Source organism: Erithacus rubecula (genome assembly GCF_903797595.1).
Source record: "Erithacus rubecula genome assembly, chromosome: 15".
Classification (NCBI taxonomy): domain Eukaryota; kingdom Metazoa; phylum Chordata; class Aves; order Passeriformes; family Muscicapidae; genus Erithacus; species Erithacus rubecula.
Window position 1 is genome coordinate 5,935,609 of NC_136667.1, and position 20,367 is coordinate 5,955,975.

The following is a 20,367-nucleotide window of genomic DNA, read 5'->3' on the forward strand; positions in this document are numbered from 1 at the left end:
CAGCCTTGCACGCAGGTCTACAGCTGTGACATGCTGCCAGTCTGGGTGGAAATGCTCAGCTAGAGAGATATAATTTAGAGTATTTTGTATGGGAAGACTGAAGTTCATTTCCTTTTCACTGTCTTTTGAAGCTCAACCCTTTACCACCACAAAGGTTGAGCCAGTGCAGAATGGACATAAAGAAACTGGTTATTCTTTCTCAGAAAGTGGAGAACACAACTTGATGGCTTTTCATAGTCACAGGTTGAAGTTGCCATGTGCTCCCACTGGGTATTTCTCACTAGTGACCCAAACCCAGCTCTGAGACGTGATGACTGGCTCTGCTGTGAGCCCCAGAGCAGCAGCTGCTGGTTCCAGCTGTCAGGCACACAGATCCCCAGGAATCCCAGCTATCTCTTGCATTCCAGAGGCACGAGGACCAGCACTGCTGGTGTGCCCTGCCACCAGTGATGTAGCTGGAACACAAGATCTGTGCTTGAGGTGAGTGTTGTGGCACGTTGTCAGATGCACAGTTTAACTGAGCAGGGAACACATGACTGTTCACATGTTACAGGTGTGTTAAACTTCTTCCATGTCCTGCCTGTTGGGTTGAAAACTTGCAGGTCTGGTTTGTTCCATTGTGATGGAACCAACACAATGCTGGTTCCATCTCAGACAAAGGCAAAGCCCCAGGTTCCATAGGGAACTGCTGAAAGGTTGCTACTGCTGCTGCCCATAGGATAACTACAAGACAGGGAGACAGGCTGATCCAATGGGGAAGGGGTGCCAGGCTGGCAGGGAAGCCACAAATAACACAGTTCTTGAGGACTGGTAAAAAATAAATTATTGGAAGTGAAAATAACTCAGATTTTATGCCAAAAAAATGTCAGTTCACAAAGTTAGAGCCCTAACAGCTTTACATCAAGCCACAGTGAGCAGCTGGTGTGTGTAAAACCAGTGTAGCTTCCCCATATTTGCTTTGACCATGAAAGGCTTTGTGTGAGGTTTAATAATTCATTTTTGCTGATTGTTCCAATGAAAAATTCACTCAACACCCCTCATTCTGCCTCCCACAAGTGGACAATTCATCCCTAGAGAATTTTGATACCTGAGAGAACAAGGTCCTGAATGACCCAGCCAAAGGCTGAAGTTTGTGTGCCATGGCAGAATGTTGACTTGACACCCTCCAGATGTTTCCCAAACCCATTTTCCCCATGATTTTACAATCCCTGTGTGACGCCGCTCAGCTTTCTGCCACGATCGGCTGCACGCTGGATATGTCAGTCCTTGCAGAGCTCCTCTGGAAGGGTGTCTGTGCCTTCTGGCACGTGCTGCCCCTGTGGTAGAGGCAGTTGTCAGCCCTGGCGTGCCGGAGGAGCGGGGAGAGGGGCTGCAGAGCGTGGCCCTGCGCCGCGCTCCTGCGCCGGCACGCGCACAGCAGCCAGCGCAGCTCCGCGCGGAAGCTCTCGTTCAGCCAGCAGTAGATGAAGGGGTTGTAGCAGGTGCTGCTCATGGCAAACCAGTGAAAGGCGAAGTACAGAGCGTTGCTGCTGTGGATGGCCCTGCAGGAGATCAGCACCACGTAGCAGTTCAGGGGGAACCAGCAGACGGCAAACACAACCACCACCACCATCAGCATCTTCAGCGTCATCTTCTTCTTCCGCTGATGGGCGTAGTATTGCTCCATGGTGAGGTCCCCAATGGCGTTCCTCAGCCACAGCTTTTTGGCCACTATGGTGTACGTGATGGAGATCACAAGCAAAGGCAGAACGTACAAGAGAACAAATGTAGTCAGGTCCAGATACTTCCAGAAAAGATCAGCAGGAGGAGGGAAGCTGGGGAGGCAGACCATTCGGATGGTTTTGTTTCTGAAGATCAAAGAGAAAGAGCTCTCAATGCCACTCCCAGCTGCACACATCTGAGGACATACAGCTCAGGCATTCAGACAAGTTTCAGTATAGGTACAGGTAGCTGAACTCATTTGGTGTCATGGGCAGGCACCACTTTCAATGGAAAATTTTATTCTAGGTTTGACCTTTATCTCCAATGAAGATTATCTTAAACACATCCACAGGAAAAGAAAGAAATCATCCATGTTGACATCTGTTTCCTCTGCTGACGAGGGGCCCTCTCCCCTGTACCTGCCCCAAATTACATGCTTGAATCTCTAAGCCCAAAACAACTAATGAACCATCCTGGAAGTAATTTCATTGATTGTCACTGTCCCTTTGTGACACACACAGCACCCATGCAAAGTGATTGAAAACTTCTCTGTTTCACCACCCTTTCTGCTCTAATAACATGGATGGAGGGGTGTGACCTTAGTTTATGTGGGGCTTTGCTAACATTATACAACAAAAAAATGTAAATGTCTTACCCAATATAAAACCTTGTCAGAGTCTGATAAATGGCATGGGGCAGTGAGAAGCAGCTGGCCATAACCCAGATGATGATGATGCAAATCCCTCCTTTCACCATGGACATGCGTGGCTTGAGAGGGTGCATGATCACCTGCAGAGAACAACGAGCCCTGAGGATTTACAGAGTCTTGGTCACTCTTTGAGCCCCATGTTACATGTGACATGCAGCAGCAGCTCCACATCTCTTCAGCATTAGAAGGCAGAGAGACTCACTTTGCAGGACTTAGGGAGCAGGAGGGTTGGGAAATGCATGGAGTTGTGCACGTATTGGGTGTTACTGCTGGCCCAGAGCCTGAGCAGAGAAACACATTCCATGTGACCCTTCAGCAAGACTCCAGAGACTGTGGTGGTGAGATCTCTATTGAGCTATATGCACTATATATATATGGAGGATTACCTTAGGCAATGAAACAATAATTAAAAATAGACCTATCATGTCATGCAGATGATCCCTTGGCTGATGAAGTCTTCAGTATTCTATGCATGCAATTTCTAGTCCCATTATAAATACCTACTTAATTAAGTTGTCCAACTCCACCGGAGTGTCTGCTGTGGTACTTCTCAGGATTAGCAATATTTTTAGAGGCAAATATTGGTTTCTCTTTTGTCCAGGACATCTCCTCATTTCTGTCATTATCTCCGTGGGCCATACTAGCTCACTCCAGCCCCAAGGAACCCAGTCCACTAAATTTAAGGGCATGTATTATTTGCCCTTAATTAAGAAAACACTTTTTGATACCTAGCCATGCCTTTCAATCAAACCAGAATCTACTGATTAAAATTAACCACTGTCAAAATGCTTTGATTCCAGGAGCCATAATATTGCACATGAAATGGGCAGACTGTCAAAACTGCTTGTGGTCAAACAGACAAAAGTGGCTGATCTATGCTGCAGCAGTCCCTGTGATTCTCTGACACCAGATGGAGCCAGTTCTTGTTTCGAATTTCACTCAGTCATGGCATTTATCAAGTGAAATTGCTTTTCTGTAGCAACTGTTCCAGTGACTCCAGAACTGCAAGAAATCCAGTGTGCCTAAGAGCACACCTTGCTGGGTCTGGCCTCCCAGCACTCAGCACTCATCAGCTACAGAACAAATTACAAACTCTGTTTCATTTATGGAAACCCTTCAGTCTGAACCCATTGCTTGACCTGAAAGGTTTTCCTGGCTGGTAAGTATCAGACTGGAGGAGAGAGTTTCTTACATAGTTCTTCCTGTTTCCAGCCTTAGGCAAGGAATGAGGCAAGTGTCAGAACTGACAGACTCTCTTAAATCTGTGTGGAGAGAACGTGTGGGCTGGCTGATGCTTGAATTCAGCACTCTTCTCCACTCTGCTGGTGGGGCTGTGCTCTGAGGCAGGGCTGAGGAGGGCAGGGAGCCCAAGAGCCCCATGACCCAGGCAGAGCAGGGCTGGACCAGTCTGCCTGGCACTGATCTCCTGAGTTTTGCAGTATCTCCAAGGACAGAGACTCCCACTAACCACAACCTCTCTGGACAACCTGTTGCAGTATTTCATCACCCTACTGTAAAAAACACGAGTGTTTTGTCCATTACCACAAAAGCTGGAGCTCTCCTCTCTGTTCCCTGAGTCTCAAGACAGTGCAGATTTCCAGGTACTGGGATTTGAAGAGGAAACAACTGCATATTTAACACATTATTTTCTAGCAAACATGTCTTCAACATACCTGGTGCCGGTCCAGGGCAATGGCAGCGAGGGTCAGCACAGACACGTGGACAGAGCAGTACTGAACAAACCGGCTGATGTGACACATCAGCTTTCCAAAAACCCAGGTGCTGCTCACAAACCTCACCTGAGGAACAGACAACGTCAGATTAAGAGGAGCAGTACCTGAAGAGAAGCAAATTGGCTTCCCAGGTGCACAGTAGAGAAGAGATGCTTTAACACAGCTTCCTGAGGATTTGGAGGGGCTTGATCCTCAGTTCTTCCTCAGGAAACAGTGACTGTGTGAGAAAGTCTCAAACTGAGGTGAGATTTCCTGCACTGTGCAAACCAAACTTGAGCAGTGCTCTGTGTATGTTGTGTACATGTGTACATTTGTACATTTATTATGGCCCTTCTGGTAAACATAAATAAATCTTAGTTCTGCTTCTCAACAAGGCTCTACAGAGCACACTGGGTGCTTCCCATGGCATGAGGATGCTGAAAGCTGCATGGTCTCCAAACTTAGTGAGAGAAATCTATGGAATCCATCTCATCTGTTCCCAGAGAGGTGGTACTGATGATGGCTTCTCTGCAGAGGAGAATGTGCCAAATTGACTCATTCCCTTGTTATTCCTGACTGTGTAATATTAATTACAAATTAATGTCACTCATTTTGCTGCGGATTAAGCTGTTTTGAAGTAAAGTGTATTTACTACGAAGCATCTGTCCACAGAAAATTAGTCAAGACTAGCTAATCTGTTTTCAATTAACCTAATTAATTTCCCTGTAGGGGTGACTCTTGCAGCACTGACTGTCACTGAACTGGAGCAGTGTGCTGGATCTCTGGAGCTGGTGTAAAGCCCATTCCTGAGAGAGCTGATAAAATTAAATTACACAGGCCTAGTGTGTGGCTGCTGGTGCGTGAACACACAAGAGGGCACCAGGCTCTCCCTGAACAAATTACAGGATTCAAGTCCCATCAGAGCAAGGTAGGGAAATCCCACCAAAGAAAGAGCATCAGTTTAAGAAAGGGTGAATTGAAACAGCTAATTCAAGACCTGCTTTTGGAAGGCAGAAGAGCACTCTGGGCAGGGATGAAGCCGGAGGATTTTGAACAGGAGTGCTGGGTCAAATCCAGGAGCAGAGTCCTGTTTACATGGCATTTATAGTCTGTGACAGTGGGGCAAAAAAAATAACCTTTATTTTTTTCCCACCTCATTCATTTAATGCTCTTTTATATCATATATTTTTTAGTCACTGAAAATTTAAAAAAAGTATTATTAGTTCCAGGAAGCACAGTTTGTAGTGGCTGAGAGAGGGATATGCCACCGACAGTGTTAAGTGCAGCCTGAGCACTTCCCTGAGATGTTGCACAGGGACTGACCTGGTTCATGTTGTTTCCATAGGAAACCAGCCATTAGTGGGATTTTCTCCTGTCAAACTTGTCCCACTTCCTTCCCCATCTACAGGCAAAAAGGGGTCCCAGATCTGAGCCTTGCCCAGGCAGAGGGGGAAAGCTGCAGCAGAGTGACCCCTGCAGTGGACTGCATGTGGGGGCAAGAGCCCCCAGCTCCACGTGCCCAGGGGGTGTTTGGGATGGGGGCCATGACTGCACCCTCTGCAGAAAGCAAAAGGGGAAGGGGGGCAAAAGCAAATCAGGACAGCAGCCTGGTGGCAGCCCTTGCATGCTAGCACACACATCTGACAGGCACACACAGACAGCAGCAGGCACGCTGGACAGGCTCACCAGGGTGAAGGGGGTGTTCAGGGTGGTGATCATCACGTCAGCAATGGCCAGGTTGACGATGAAGAGGTTGGTGGCAGAGTGCATCCTCTTGTTCTTGATGACCACGTGGCACACCAGGATGTTGCCGAAGAGGGAGATGCAGATGATGACGGAGTAGGCGACAATCAGCAGCGCCTGCACCGTCCGGCTCTGCGACTCGCCCTCGTACTTGGTCCCGCTGTCAAAGTCCCCCAGGTCCTCCAGGTTCAAGTCACTGTGGAGGAAGGACTGGTTAGGGAAGCCGTACAGTGCGGAGAAGAAGCTGCTCGTGTTGTGGTTCTGCGCTCTCCAGAAGGGCTTGGGCATGTACTGCAAGGGGAACCAGCTGTGTCTCATGGCTGGGGCAGCAGAGCCCTGGCCCAGCCACACACTCGTCAGTGCCTTCTGCCAGATCAGCTGCTAAAGCCACTGGTTGCAGCAGGGAATACACACACTTGCATTTTAAAAGTCTGCCCCATGGGTGCAAAGTAGAGAAAAGAGTTGATAAATGAGTTCTTCTGCCTGTGCTGGGGACACATCAGCTTCACCTCAGAGGCTCCCTCGTGGCTGTCCTTCTCAAGTCCCATATGCCCCCAGAGAGAAGCTGCTTCAGAGGCTGAAATATCAGAGATCCCCAAACACTTCTCTCTGCACCAAGGCAGAAATCTTAGTGAATATTTCCTTTTGGGCACTGTTCTTCTTCAGCCTGCAATTTATCCTTAGAAATCTGCTTTATTGGTTCTCCACACAGTCTTTAGTCCATCAGGTTTCTGTTTCCCAAGAGTTCAGAGCTTGACAGAAACAAAAAAAAAGCAAGGGCTGCCTTCTGCTTTGCTTTTCTTCCTCCAAGTATCTGTGACTACTCAGTGAAGCAGATTTGTTCAGCAGCAGAATGGTCCCTGTGTTCCCTGTGATATACACAGCTGCCAGATGACACACTGCACAGGAAGGAGCCAATGGCAAATCTCTTCCCAGTTTTTCCTGAGGTGTATCACAACCCACACGTGGGCAACAGCACAGCCTGACATGTGCAGATCCAGAGAGCAGCAAAACACAGATGGAGGGTGGATGTGCTATGATCTCCCCTGTCTGCTCTCTGCTCTTCTCTGGACACCCAGCACAACAGCTAAACAGGAGTGAAGCATCTTCACCACTTTGTGGCATCTCTCTTCCTCTTCATCCCAAAGTTTTAGCAGAAAACATCTGAGGGCTTAGTGCTTGGCCCCATCCCCTTCCTGCTCTCCTGTGGTGCAGAGCACAGAGTGAAAAGTGAAATGCAATCTGGCAATAAGAGATGCACAGGGGCACTCAGGAGGGCTGGCTGCACTTTCTGCATCCCGGTCTGCGCTGAGCCCGGGGTGTTCAGGCACCCCCCAGCATCTCTGGCAGAGGCTGCAGGAGCACACATCTCCTGCTGTGCCCCAGGAGGGTGAGGGGCAGGGCAGCACTGCCTGTACATGCACACACCAAGAGCAGTGAGATGTCCTGGGCGCCAGAGGTGAGTGACTCTCATCCTATATTCCTGCTGAACAGATTTATTCTGTTGCCCATACAAACGCTTCAGCAATCACATGCTGGTTTGCTGCAGTTATTATCCACTTGCAAACATCCTGAGCTGCTCAAAGCAGGCTTTGGGGTTCATCATGCTCTGGTGCTAGCTCCTCTCAGTCAGACAGACAAAGCAAGGGAGAAAGGTACTTCTGCCAAATCATCCGAGTGAATTGTGCCACCCTTTGTTTCTTTGGAATATTTTTGGCTTTCACATGTTGACACTACTTGAGACACAAATTTTTGGAAATGCTTATTTTTGTGAGATTATTTAGCATTTTTCTTGTTAGTGCTCTTTTGTAAAGCGATGTCAGATTGCTGAAATGTCATTTGAGATGCATATGCACTTTCTGTCCAGACTTAATGTAATTTAACAAGAGCAGTGTTGATAAGAGCCAGAGAAATCAAAGCTATACTGTAAAAATTCAGATACTTGGGAACATTAAACACCAGATTTCAAGCATTTTTACAGGTCATTGCCACGGTTCATTGCCTTTGCTCATGGAGGCCAAGGGGCTTGTTTGGAACAAGTCCCTGAGCTCAGTGGGTTCATTGAATCTTTTCTGTACTTCCCTCCAGGGACGTTTTCCTGCCTGACAGAGAGAAGTGAGATAATTCAGCAGTCACTGTCATTGTACTGCATGTAAAAACATCCAGGGTCGAGGCTGCTTGAACTCGCACCTGAATTTAAGGTAATTTCAAGGAAATGAGTTCAAAAGACGTGATTCATCTCCATTACTGGACAGAATTTAATGATGAGGCAAATCATAATAGCAATGGAGATTTTCTCCCAGGCTGTTACTATAGGCTCAGTGGGTACATGCATTCAAATGCTTGTCCCTGTCTGCTCCAATGAAGAGGTACAGAAAATGCTTCCATGACTGGAGTATTGAGCTCAAAAACTGAATAGAATTGTCCCCACAGATCCCTGCAGATTGCTCTGTTTCATATTTATGAGGTATGCATAGACCTCACAAATGGGCAGATGAGAAATCCTGCAAACTGGAGACCACTGCATTCAAATTTTCCTAATGCAGATATTTTTTGGCTTCTTTTCTTCGTCCTCTCCATCCATCCTTCCCCAAGCTCCACTCCTGATGCTGAGTGCAGGCTTCCCATGCCATCAGGAAAGGAGGTGAGAGCTGCTGAAGATGAAGTGCTGCTCCACTTTGGGTCTGTACTCAGGACACACAGAGCTGATGCCCAGAGCACCCACCAGGAAAGCATCCAGCCTCCAGGAGAATCCCCTGTGCTGCCAGCTGTGCCACAGCAAGCAGGGAGCACATGGATCCTGGAAAAGCCCCAACCAAGATCTGCTGCTGCAATAATGAAATTTCTGGATTGAAAAAGAAAGTGCCTCTGCTTTGCCACTCAGAGATAAAAGTGGCTGGAAGCAGAGAGGAAGTTGCAGTGCCTGAGCCTCAGCCAAAGGGAGAAAATTCAACAACTGAACTTGTCAAGTCCAAATGAAGAAAATTCAACTCAATGTGTTTGTTGCACCATGCAGCTTCTTGCAAGATTTCTCTGCCCTAGAGTTTCAGAGTTTACCTTTTCTACATTAAACACAAGTTTGATGAATAACAGAAACAACAAGAGAACTATAGAACAACCTCTGAAGTTTTATTTCACTCAAAAGGTGTGTTAGAAATAAGAGTCTGAACAATCCTCAAAAACCATGAATCTGAAACTTTTTCTTTTTTCATATTTGCTTTAATGCACTTGGGACACTGTGTTCCTCTTCATTTGAAATGACTAGTCCTGCTTTTGTGACTCAGAAAACGTGGGATGAACAGGCACAGGCATTTTACAGGACATCTCATGGACTTGATCATAAGACTTAATAAATAAACCCCATTCGGTGAGAACAGAGTGAATACCCCAGCAATACATTAAAAACAGCAGTTCTGTAATTCAGACAGGTGTAACCATTCAAAACCACACTACACACTGCCTTTCTGTCCAGGGGAACCAAGGTTTGGCTCCTGGGGAGAGAAAGATCTCAGCTCACACCAACATGAGGGTCACCTGTGTGTTCCTCCATCCCACTCACATCATTCACTGCATGCTCTCTCTTGATATATGAGAGATATTGAAGCTATAATCCATCTTTTACAAAGTATTTTCACTTACTGAGGGCAGACTTCTAGGCACAATCATAACATTTATCATTCTCAATGTGGTAAATTTACCAGTCTCAATGGCTTTTGTTTTTTCCCTGAGTGAAATCCCTCTTTGTGGGGAAAATATGTGGAAGGAGGGTGCTGGGCATGGAGTTTCTCTGCCAGATACTCAATTACATTCCCTTGAAAGAGTATTTGAGCTTTTATTCTCAGAGCTTTCTTGGAGGCAGTGTAATTGGATTCTCATGCTGCAGACAGAGGGAAGGAACTAACAATGGAGGACATGTGTGGAATACCAGGGTGCTGATGCTTGACTTAGCAGCTGAAAATGACTTCTTCAAATACACTAGACCAGCCTTTCTGCAGTGAAGCCTGACATCTAAATTACAGTGAACTGGAACACTGGGGAGCAGCTGCATGGCCTTGGATCCAGCTGCTGCAATGAACCATGTCCTTTTCCAGAGTGCAGCCTGGCTTTGCTGAGTGTTCCTCATCTGGTGAGGAAGAATTCCCCAGAGCCAGAGGAAGAATCATCTCCAGACCATCACCTTTATGAAGCTCAATAGAAAGTACCTGACAGGTTCACCGTGACTTCTCTACTGTACCTGCAATTATTTCTAATTCCATGTGCCAGAGACACAGCTGTAGCACACACAGCAAAGTGCTTGAGGAGGGTAATGGCATGCTGTTCTCAACTGAAAGGACAAATTTATATTCTAAAACTTCAAGTTATTCCCTATGACCATCAATTGGCTCTAAAGCAAAGCCAAGAGAGTCTGTATCAGCTCAGGACATGGAATTTGACATGCAGTAAAAGAAGATTGGCTTTTGGCAAAGAAGGCTCAACAGACACAGAGGAGACAGGATGTACAGGGGAGTTGACATGGCAACTGTCACTCATGGTCCCTCAGGGGATGGAAGTGGGCACTGCCAGCTTCAGGCAATGTTGGGGGTTTTTCACTTTCTAGAGGATTCAATAGCAGCAGAAAAACCCAGATGGGTTGTTCCAGAGCCAACTGATGCTGGCAAAGAGAGGGGATTTGCTCTGGAAGGATCTGTCAAGCCTTTATTTCTTAGTTTGAAAGGAACTCCTCTGGAAGGACGGAGCAAAATAAAAATTACTTTGAAATTTTGAAAAAATAACAAAAAAAAACCCAAAACCCTAGTCTGACTTTACTAGCAGCTACAATTGTTCAGACAGGAATCAAGAGCCAGGGTCCTTGAATAAGTGATGCAGAAGATAAAATACGATTTGAAAGGAAGCACTTCTGAAGATAGGGATGTCTGAGCCCTGAACAGTCTCAAAACTCACCCATGAACAACAGACTTCTTTTTCAGAGAGTGACTGGAGATTAGGAGGTGTTCTGCAGTTGTATTCTGAAAATGCTGTTTTTTCACTGAAAATATGAATGAAAGCTTGGACATAAATGTCATCACCAACAATTTGAACTTTTAGCTATGGACAACCCATTTTACTCCACTCAATTAAAAAAAAAATAAAAATACCTTGCTATACTTCAGAAACAAATACTTATACAAATAACAAAGTTTCCAACTTCAGTCTCTCAACCCAGAGTTTTGGTTGCTGAGTTTGGGGTCATGATAGAGAGCTGGAGGAGGCAAATGCCTCCAGGGGAGGTGGCCCTGTGCAGGGGTCCCTCAGGGGGGAGAGTGGTGGTAGACTGGCAGTGAGGAGCAGGAAATGGCCTGTCTCAGGTGTGGAGAGGTCACCCCTCCTGCCAGCACTCATCTACTCCACAGTGCCCTGCACATCCTTGCCAGTCTGGGCATCTCCCACTGGGATTCTTTTGCCTTTAAAGCATCCAGAGCCTTTTTCAGTGCCTCTGACTCACTCCTGGATTTTGTTTTTTCTTTTCCTTTTCTTCAGATATTTCAGGGGCGAAGTTTTGGAAACACTGATGACAATTCCAGCTTGGAATTGGTCTGCATTCCTAGTATAAAAAACATTTCTTGCATTCATTCCTTCTCTCTTTTCAACTGCCCTTTATCTGACTGCCCCAGGAAAAGCAGAATTAACCACTGCTGTGTTTTCTCTCCTTATTGCCCCAGCTGCACTCACTGCAATTCCTGGCTTACAAGAGGAAAGAAAAAATTGCTTTTCCCTTTCCTTTAAATGCCAGATGCCACATTCCCAGTTGATCTGTGAATGCCCATATCTCTTTCCAACATCCAAAATTTCAGGGACAGAGGCACCACACACCCCTGTGTCTCTGGCACACAGACACTGACTCTGTGGGCTGCAAAGAGCTCCTTGGCAAGCTGCAAGAGTGACAACAGTGCTCAGGAGTGAGCTCCAAACAAGGGCTGTGGCTGCAGGGAAGCATGGCAGGATGTCTGCAGCAGGGGCACAGCTGGTTAAAGGGGTTTTGATCATTTCCCAGTTAAACCCTACCACCCTGTGCCTCAGCATGTCCTCAGAGATGGGAACCAATTGCAGGACTCAAAGCAAAATGCACAGTTTCACTGCTGCCCTAATGCATGGCCCTAACAGCTCACTCCTCTCACTGACCCATTTCTGAGCACAGACCAACTGCAGCTCCATCAGGTGCACAAAACCAGCTGCTATTATGGTACAATCAGCTGAAACCTCCCCAGATTGTGCTGTTATGTAAAATTGCACAGCTGCTACCCTCTCTCCATAACATCCCAACCTTTCTTCTCTTTGCCTGTCCCCTGGTGCTGGGGGAAGCCAGGTGGATGGTATCAGCAGTCAGGGAAACAGAGAGCCTTGGGAGGAGCAAAAATGAGAGCCCAAAGCACTGCTCCTCGTGTTTGGCTTTGGGTAATGTAGCAGGAGGTGGTCTCAGAGCAGTTCTTCCCAGCTGAGAGCAGAAGCTGGGGACTCGGTGGTCCCACAGCTCCCACCAGGCAGCTCCATCCCAAAGTGAGTGGGCTGCCCTGGAGCTGCTGCTCCAGCACAGTGCAGGTGGCAGCAGCTTGGTCTTGAGGGACTCCATGTGAACATTTGGATTTGAAAGCTGGGAAGAAAAGAAGCTGGATGTGTATCCAGGAAGAGATATTTGTTTGAGCTGGTTCTAAAGATAAAGAGATATTAGAAAAACCACAAAATCCTTTGGAAGCATCCTTTTTCCTTTTCAGTCTCAGGCTTCTGGTCTCAGTGTGTCTCCTGCTGTAGAGGTCTGATGCTGGCACCAGGACACAGGGCTGTGGCACTCTCCCCTGCCCTGATGCAGCCCCTGCATGGGGGGACTGCACTTTTCTCAAAGTACCACCAGTAATTTGATGAGGTGACTTGGAAAAGTTATGGAAGATTATAGGGGTGTTTATAAAAATTACAGTGCAGAAGTATTTTCAAGACAGAAGAGTGAACAGCCAGGTTAAACCCTGATCTCTGCCCACCACCTGCCCAGGGCAGCCAGGGGAGTTTGGGACACCACAGCCTGAACTCCCCCTCACACCTGGGCATCTGGGAGCCGTGGCCACCAGCATTCTTCCAAGGAATGGGGTGCACTGAGCCCTCCTGCAGCTCAGCCTGAGCACATGGCCAGCACCTGTCCTCCAGCATTGACCCCAGCACTGCTCTGCTGACCCTCAGGCCAGTGACAGGCACCTCTGCAGTCCCAATACCATCACCCCATCAGTCTCAAACTCTTCTTCAGTAAACCACTTTCTCCTTCAAAACCTTTCCTGAAAGGTTTTAAACTCCATGTTACTGGTATTTTAAAGTTCTTGTCCATACTTTGTCCATAAATTGCCAGTGATCAGCAAAATAGAAATTATTTGGTCTTGTTTTCAATTCCAGAAACTCAAACACATTCCAGAAGAGTTACTTGGCAGTGAAAGCGTAATGAGACAATGTTTGTTCTTCTTTATCTTTCTGCAACATGAACGACAAGAGTGAATGAAAGAAAAAAAGAGAAGAGAAGAGAAGAGAAGAGAAGAGAAGAGAAGAGAAGAGAAGAGAAGAGAAGAGAAGAGAAGAGAAGAGAAGAGAAGAGAAGAGAAGAGAAGAGAAGAGAAGAGAAGAGAAGAGAGAGAAGAGAAGAGAAGAGAAGAGAAGAGAAAAAAGAGAAAAGAGAAAAAGGTCAACCTCACCCAGCTAAAATAAGCAAGAGACAAGAACATCTTCTCGTGTTCCCTGTCAGGCAGAAGGAACACAGCTCAGCCAGACCCACTGGCAAGTGCTGAACCATTCACTGTCCTGGAAGCAACAATAAAGGAAAAAAAATGTTCTGAAGGGCAGATAAAGCCATTCCAAAGGACTGAATCACTGAGAATGGAGTTCCTTGGTGCAGAGAAGTATGTGCTAGGGAAAGAAAAAAGTGCCTGAGTCAAACTACCCTAAAGGCTTTGCTTGATGAGCCTGACTGAGACTCACCTGCTTCCAGAACACATTTTTTAAGGAAATGTCATTCATTTCTTTAACACTGGTGAATCTCAGGGAAGAACAATGCCACTAGGCCTGCAGTCGTCATCATAACTATTTTTCTTCAAGGACGACCATTGAATCTAGGCTCTCAGCTTGGAAGAAATGCCTGAAAGGAGGTAACTGAAAAATTGAAAAAAAGGAAGAAATAAAGTCTGAGACTGTATTATCTAAGTCACAATTTGAAAAGAAATACAGAAGTCGATGAGAGGTTCCCTGTATGAGAGGTTTTCAATACAGACTACACATTCCTACATTTTTTGTTTTACTTTCTGCTGCTGTTTGCTTAAATTAAGGACCTTCTCCTTAGGCTGGGCAGACTTGGGCATTAATCAAACACAGACAGCTTCTCTGAGGGCTCCCATCTCCTCTGGTCATCAATAGATCATGGCTGCAATTGCATCTGTCCTAAAATCAGTTGTGGGGAAGAGGGGGAAGATGCAATTTGGGAGCCAAGCAATCTAATTTAGAAATGTTACTCTCCAATGACTTCTTAGTGATTTGATTTGGGTGATTACACATCACTCTGGAATGGGTACACTGCGTAACAAGGGAGAAATGCAGGAGGGAAAAAAAACCAAAAAAAGCAGCAAGGGACAAAAAAACCCCTGACATCCCAGCAGCTCCAAAGGTGCTAACTGAGGATTGACCCAAACAGAGCAATGCACCTAATTTTATAAAAGTAGCTTAGAAATTTACACAGCTATTCCTGTCTTTAGCTGTAATCCTGATCCCTTTGAAATGAATGGTATTCTTATTGTTTGTGTTTTCCTAAAATTTCACAGAACTTAGCCCATGAAAGAGCAAAAAAAAATCTGTTTGAGAACAGGCTGTCTCCTTTCAGCACCTCTAGATTTTATGTGCCTGTGTACCTGATTTGCACATAAATCTCACCTCCAGAAATTATTTTGAAATTTTAATTACAGTCCATCTGAAGCAAAGTGGCCCTGAATTACGTCCAAACTTCTCCCATGCTGAGCAGAGGATTTTGTGCCTGGCAGTTTTACAAACCTCTTCTGCTGCCAACTTAACAGGACAATACTCAAAAAACCTTGAGAACCCTGAATGGAAGTGGCTATTAGTTACAAAAGTTCAATTATCAACAACAGCACCTGGATTGCTGAACCTCAGACCCAGCACAGCATGTCTCCATAACCAAATACCATCTCTTTCTGAATCACTGGAACATTTGCATGAGTCAAACTGAAGCAAAACAATGAGCCCTGCACACAAAGGATGCTTTTCTGTCCCCTGATCTATGGTGCTGCTTTGACCCATGCTGGGCAGGGATCTCTGGAGCCAGTGCTGAGCAGCTGGAGCTGCTGGAAGGTGAAGCAGTTACAAACATAAGCAGCCAGCCAAATTTGCAAGAACACTGAAAACAGCCCCATGTGTTTGAAACAAAAACCAAAGAAACTACTTCTGCGTAAGCATTTGTTTTAGGATTTTTTTGTTTGTTGTAGTGTCTTTTTGCAACAGAAAAGCAGGCCAATAAAGGCAAAAGCAGCCCTGAATCTCTGGCCATCACCTTGCTCCATCTGTTACTAATCAGCATCTTGGACAATATGACTTTTTTCCTGTTTTCTGCGCAGCCAAATTCCCAGAGCTTACACGCAGGACATGGAAGGTGTGCTAATGTCTGTGCTAAACGCTCTGACAGCAATGGAAACATCTCAGGTGTTGGTGAGGAGCATCAGGACAAACAGAGATGTTTTGACAGTGCATTGGCAAGGGCTGGGAGGGGTGATTCATGCCTGGAATCCACAGCCCTGGGCTGGGGCAACCAGCCACAAACCCCAGATAATCAGAGCAGGCTGATGCTGCCAGGGCAGCATCACACACAAACTGCAATTCACATTTCTGAGGCTGAAGACTGAGGCTGCTTCTGGACCCTCCTTCCTTGCAAAGCCCTGCAGACTTTCCCTCAATCAATTCTCACATTCCCCCTCTGCACTGTGCTCCACTGACTCGGCTGATCACGTTTGCCACAGCCAATATCACTGTGACACAAATCCAGGAGCCAGTGAGGGGCTCACTCAGCAGGAACAGAACAAATTACTTCAGTCATCACGGAGGTTTGACATCAAAATGTCAAATGGAACAGGTAGACAACCTGCTGAAAAGCTTCTTTTTTATCACACAAAACACACCAGAATCTCAGAGAAGCCCAGCTGAGCTTGTCATGTGTGGGATTGTGCCCTGCAGTTAGGAATTTGTTGTGCTAGGTATGAATCCAGTTAAGGTTTGTTGCCCTTCCAGTCCACACTGTGACATTTATTTGCCATCACCTTGAGACAAGATATCCAGAGATTCACTGACTCTCCTCCATTTGGTTTAGTAATTTATGTATCTTTAGCCTGCAGAAAGCTGGGTCATGAGTGTCAGCTGGCAGGTCAGCAACAGACCAGAAAGGTGCAGGACATGATCAGAATGTGCTTTATGAATTATTGCCCTGTTCCATCAAAATCATCATCTGCTCTCTGATTCCAGACTCTCAGTTACAGGATGTACCTGTACAGGTTAGGTACAAACAGCCACCAGATCCAGATGTGGCATTGCCATGGCAACACACTTGTAAAACGAATTTGCTGTTTTTGCGAGATTCACCCTTTGGAGAGAAGCAGCAGCAAAGCTGAATGTTACAGGTGCCTCAAAGAACTGTTCAAAGGAGCTCAGTCAGGACAGCCAGAGGGACAAATCCTGGATGGGCAGGGATGGAACCCATGGAGCAGCTGCTGGCATGAAGCACTACTGAGGCAGTGAGGTTAGAGAAGGGCAGATAAATAAAGCAGCACAAAGCAGGCTAAGGAAAAGGATTCACAGAAAAGCCCTAACAGAGTGTGACTGTAGCTAAAGAGCTGTCAGGGGACACAGATCAAGTGCAGGAGTTATGTGGCTCAGGACACAAGAATTTGATTATATTGATTATGGGCAAAGTCTAAGAAGGTGTTTGTTTGATTGGGCAATGTTTGGGCAAACTGGAATGAGAAGAATTTTAAATCTTGGTTCCATTTCACTTGACTACTCAAAATCCCCCAAATTAGGATGTAGTTTGTGTTTCAGCAATACTGATATCCCCCTGGGCAAGAATGAAATTGCTGTGAAATACCAACATCACATATTGCTATTTAAATTCTTAGAAAATTAAGGAGCAGTAGCAATTTACTCCCAAAGCCTTGTATAACCTTTGAGTAGCCAGCTGCTTCCTTACAGACCCTGAGGCCACAGCATGCAGGCATCAACCATTATGCTAAGTGATGTCTCCGGGCATTTCAAGCTCACTGTGGCTCAGTTTGATTATTCCAGACCCTTGCCCACAGCCTCTCCACTTGTAACCAGTCTTCAGGCTCTCAACATGACTTACTCTGACAGTGATTTATCTGAGTTTCTCAAAGCAATAAAAGCTGTGTCCTAGTCTCCCATCCTGTATCACTGCAGACAGTAATTTGATGCTCTGCTGGATGATCAGCCTTTTGGGAATTTGCTGGCTAATGAAACTACTATCAGTTTTATCAAATCTTTGTAGATCTTCACCCAAGGAAAATCATATAACTCAGACACAGCATCAGCAATCAATTTCCCAGAAGGGTCCTTATAAAACAACTGTAAAACCTGGTATTTTTACACCTAAAATTTGCAGTTCTGCCATAAGTCTGCAGGTTCTACTCACTGAAGATCAAAACAGGACCCATGAGTATCCATTTCTGAACTGTGCATCTGGAATATTAAAGGCATAAGAGCCATGACAACACCCAGGGGTAGTTTCTCACCCACTGGGCTTAGACTGGCAATTAGCAATGCCAAGGGATCCTGGCCAGTTATTCCAGGCTAACTCAAGAAACTCATGAGCCACAATCCAATCTGACAGACTTGCAGCCAGACCTCCAGAGGGAGCAAGGATGGGCAGGAGGTGGAGGGAGCAGCTCACAAGGAAAGGGCAGCTGGCACTTGGGTGGCAGCTTCACTTATGAACAATCTTTGGCCCTTGCCAGGCAGTTCCTTGTGTCTGTGCCAAGGACTGGAGAAAGAGGCAAACTCAAACTTCATTTACTGTAGGCTCTAGTCCCAGCCTAAAAAGTCGATATATTTTTTTCTTAATAGTTTCAGTCATACCTTGTGAAAAATCAAATTAATCATTCTGGTCACATCAAAACAGCTTTCTGAACTGAAAGGATAATTTCCATTTTCCACTGTGAAGACTTTTCAGAAGAAAGGGGGTAATTTTGACATAAATCTCCTTCAGATATTCAGAAAGTAGAGCTGGAATGCCTGTTCCAGCTTTATTGAAGAAAAATCTTTCAGCCAGGAAATGTGCATTGACTTTTTCTGTGGAACAAGAGATTACAGCTTAAAGGCATGACATGCCTTCAGCAGAGGGAAATGGTTTTAACTGCTCAGCTTTGCACAGAGCTATGTGTTTAAGTGTGTGGCCAGACCTTGGTGCAGGACAGGAGACAGCCACTGGCTCCAGGGCTGGCAGTGGGAAACAGGGCATCTCCTGCACAGCTGTACAACCTATGAGAAAACTCCCTTGTGCTTGTACAGCCCTTGGAATAAGGTATTGTACACTGGGTTGGTACAAAAATGAACATCTATACACAGGTTTATAGCAGCACAGTCTTGAACATCTGGGCCATTGAGCAGAAATCAAACAGCAGCTCATCCCAAGAAAAATTATTCCTTTTGCATTGAAAAAATGAAGCAGAAAGTAAGTTTTCCGGGGTCACATGCCAGCTGTAACCTACTGAGTTGTACATTCACAGAGGATTGATGAAAGGAGGCTGAAGATTGTTTCAGCTCAATGAAGCACTAACAAGCTCATCCGGCCCTGCTGGAGCACTGCAGTGCTCAGCAGCTGACCAGCTGTCCCCTCACACCCGTGCTGCTCTCATTCCTTGGGGATTTTTGATGTTTAACAAACTGAGAGTCTGCAAATTGGACTAATCACAATCCTCATGCTCAGCCTTGTACAAGAGGCTCAGTTTTGATACATCCAAATCTGGCTGTACACCCCTCGCCCACTGACGCCAAAGCACAACAACCTGGAAGTTTCCAAAAGGACTGGCAGGAAACACCAAAGCTGGAGGGACTGATGCTACAAAAGCACCCACACCAGTGGCCTCTCCCACACATCATGTTTTGTTTAAGACCTTCCTGCATTTGGCAGTGACATGGAGAACTGAACAGTCTCACTGCCAACCCCACTGCCTCACACAGCCCTGCTGTGCCAGCACAGCCTCCAGCAGCAGCCCCCAGGCAGGCAGGGACACTCTGTGCTCACTGCCATCCTCAGCTCTGCTTTGTGCTTGTTTGCTTCTCACAGAGCAGGTCAGCCTGATCCAAAGAAAATGGCTGCTCTTCACTTGCCTCTGAAAAGGAAAGCTTTCCTAGGAAGAAAAAAAAACCCTACACATGAAGAATAAGGATCCAGTAGCAAGGTCCTACAGGCAGGATTTTCAGTCAGCTCCTTACAGTAACTGCAAAGCTTCCCATATCAACATACACAAAGTAAGACATAATTTCTTTGTTACACTTGATGACACTGAATAAAAGAGTATTTCTCTCTCCTGTGCCTATCAGACATGCACAGCATGCATTGAACTGTTTCTTATGCAGCAAGTTCTTTGCCCACACCTTCTCCCAACAGCCTGAACTCCTCCTTTACTGTCCCCTTGTGCCTCTCCAGGGATAGGTGACTGTTTCATCTTGCCCACAGTTAAAGAATTCAGAATGAAGCCTGTCTCAAGAACACCAAAGGACATTAGGTTTATAAAGCACCTGGTGAGCAACAGATTTACTTTCCCCAAAATAAGAGCAAATTAACAAACAAATTGATTTCCAAGACAGGCCATCTTTGATTTTTAACACCATAAATGCTAATTTCAGCAACAGCTGTTTGATCAATCACATGCCCAGGCCTGCTCTTCTCACATCCCAGAACAGTTTGTGACTGCATTCATTGATTGTTTCCCACACGAGTGCTACAGCAGGTCTGGTACATCCCAGATCCCAGACTCCACACATGAACAAGCCACATGTGGCTTTCTCTTCTGCTCAGATCCATCCTCTGATTTTACCTTGCAGAGCCCCATGTTTTGGCAGCTGTCATGCCTGAATTCCTCTCCCCAAGCAGTCTAAGAGGACATCACTCCAGACTAGCCATTGCTCCTATAATTTGCTATTCCAACAAAACTGCAAACTGGCTGCATGGTCAGTCTGGATCACCAAGCAATTGAGTTCAGAATTAGAGGCTGCACAACAGCTGAGAGCCCAGCAAATCCTTTCACTGACAACTACCAGTGTCAGTTATTTTATGGAGTGCTGTGGGTTTATTCCACATTAACCTCTGTATTTCCAGAAAAAAATACAATGACAGCACGTTATATTTCCATGTGCACAACCAAAAGGCTTTAGACTCACACATCTCCCACATGCAGTCAAAGTGGGAGCCAGCAGGAGGATGGG

The 20,367-nt window shown here is 46.0% G+C and overlaps 1 protein-coding gene across 1 annotated transcript; it reads right to left on the reverse strand.

Moving 5' to 3' along the window:
- Positions 1-549: 549 nt before the first annotated feature.
- On the reverse strand, positions 550-6,726 carry LOC306808558 (G-protein coupled receptor 83-like). Its single transcript, XM_079319233.1, has 4 exons — positions 5,809-6,726; positions 4,084-4,209; positions 2,357-2,490; positions 550-1,847 (listed from the first exon to the last, which is right to left on the reverse strand). The coding sequence occupies exons 1-4, from the start codon at positions 6,181-6,183 to the stop codon at positions 1,223-1,225; spliced, it is 1,260 nt and encodes a 419-aa protein (XP_079175359.1). The 5' UTR covers positions 6,184-6,726; the 3' UTR covers positions 550-1,222.
- Between the last annotated feature and the right edge of the window lie 13,641 nt (positions 6,727-20,367).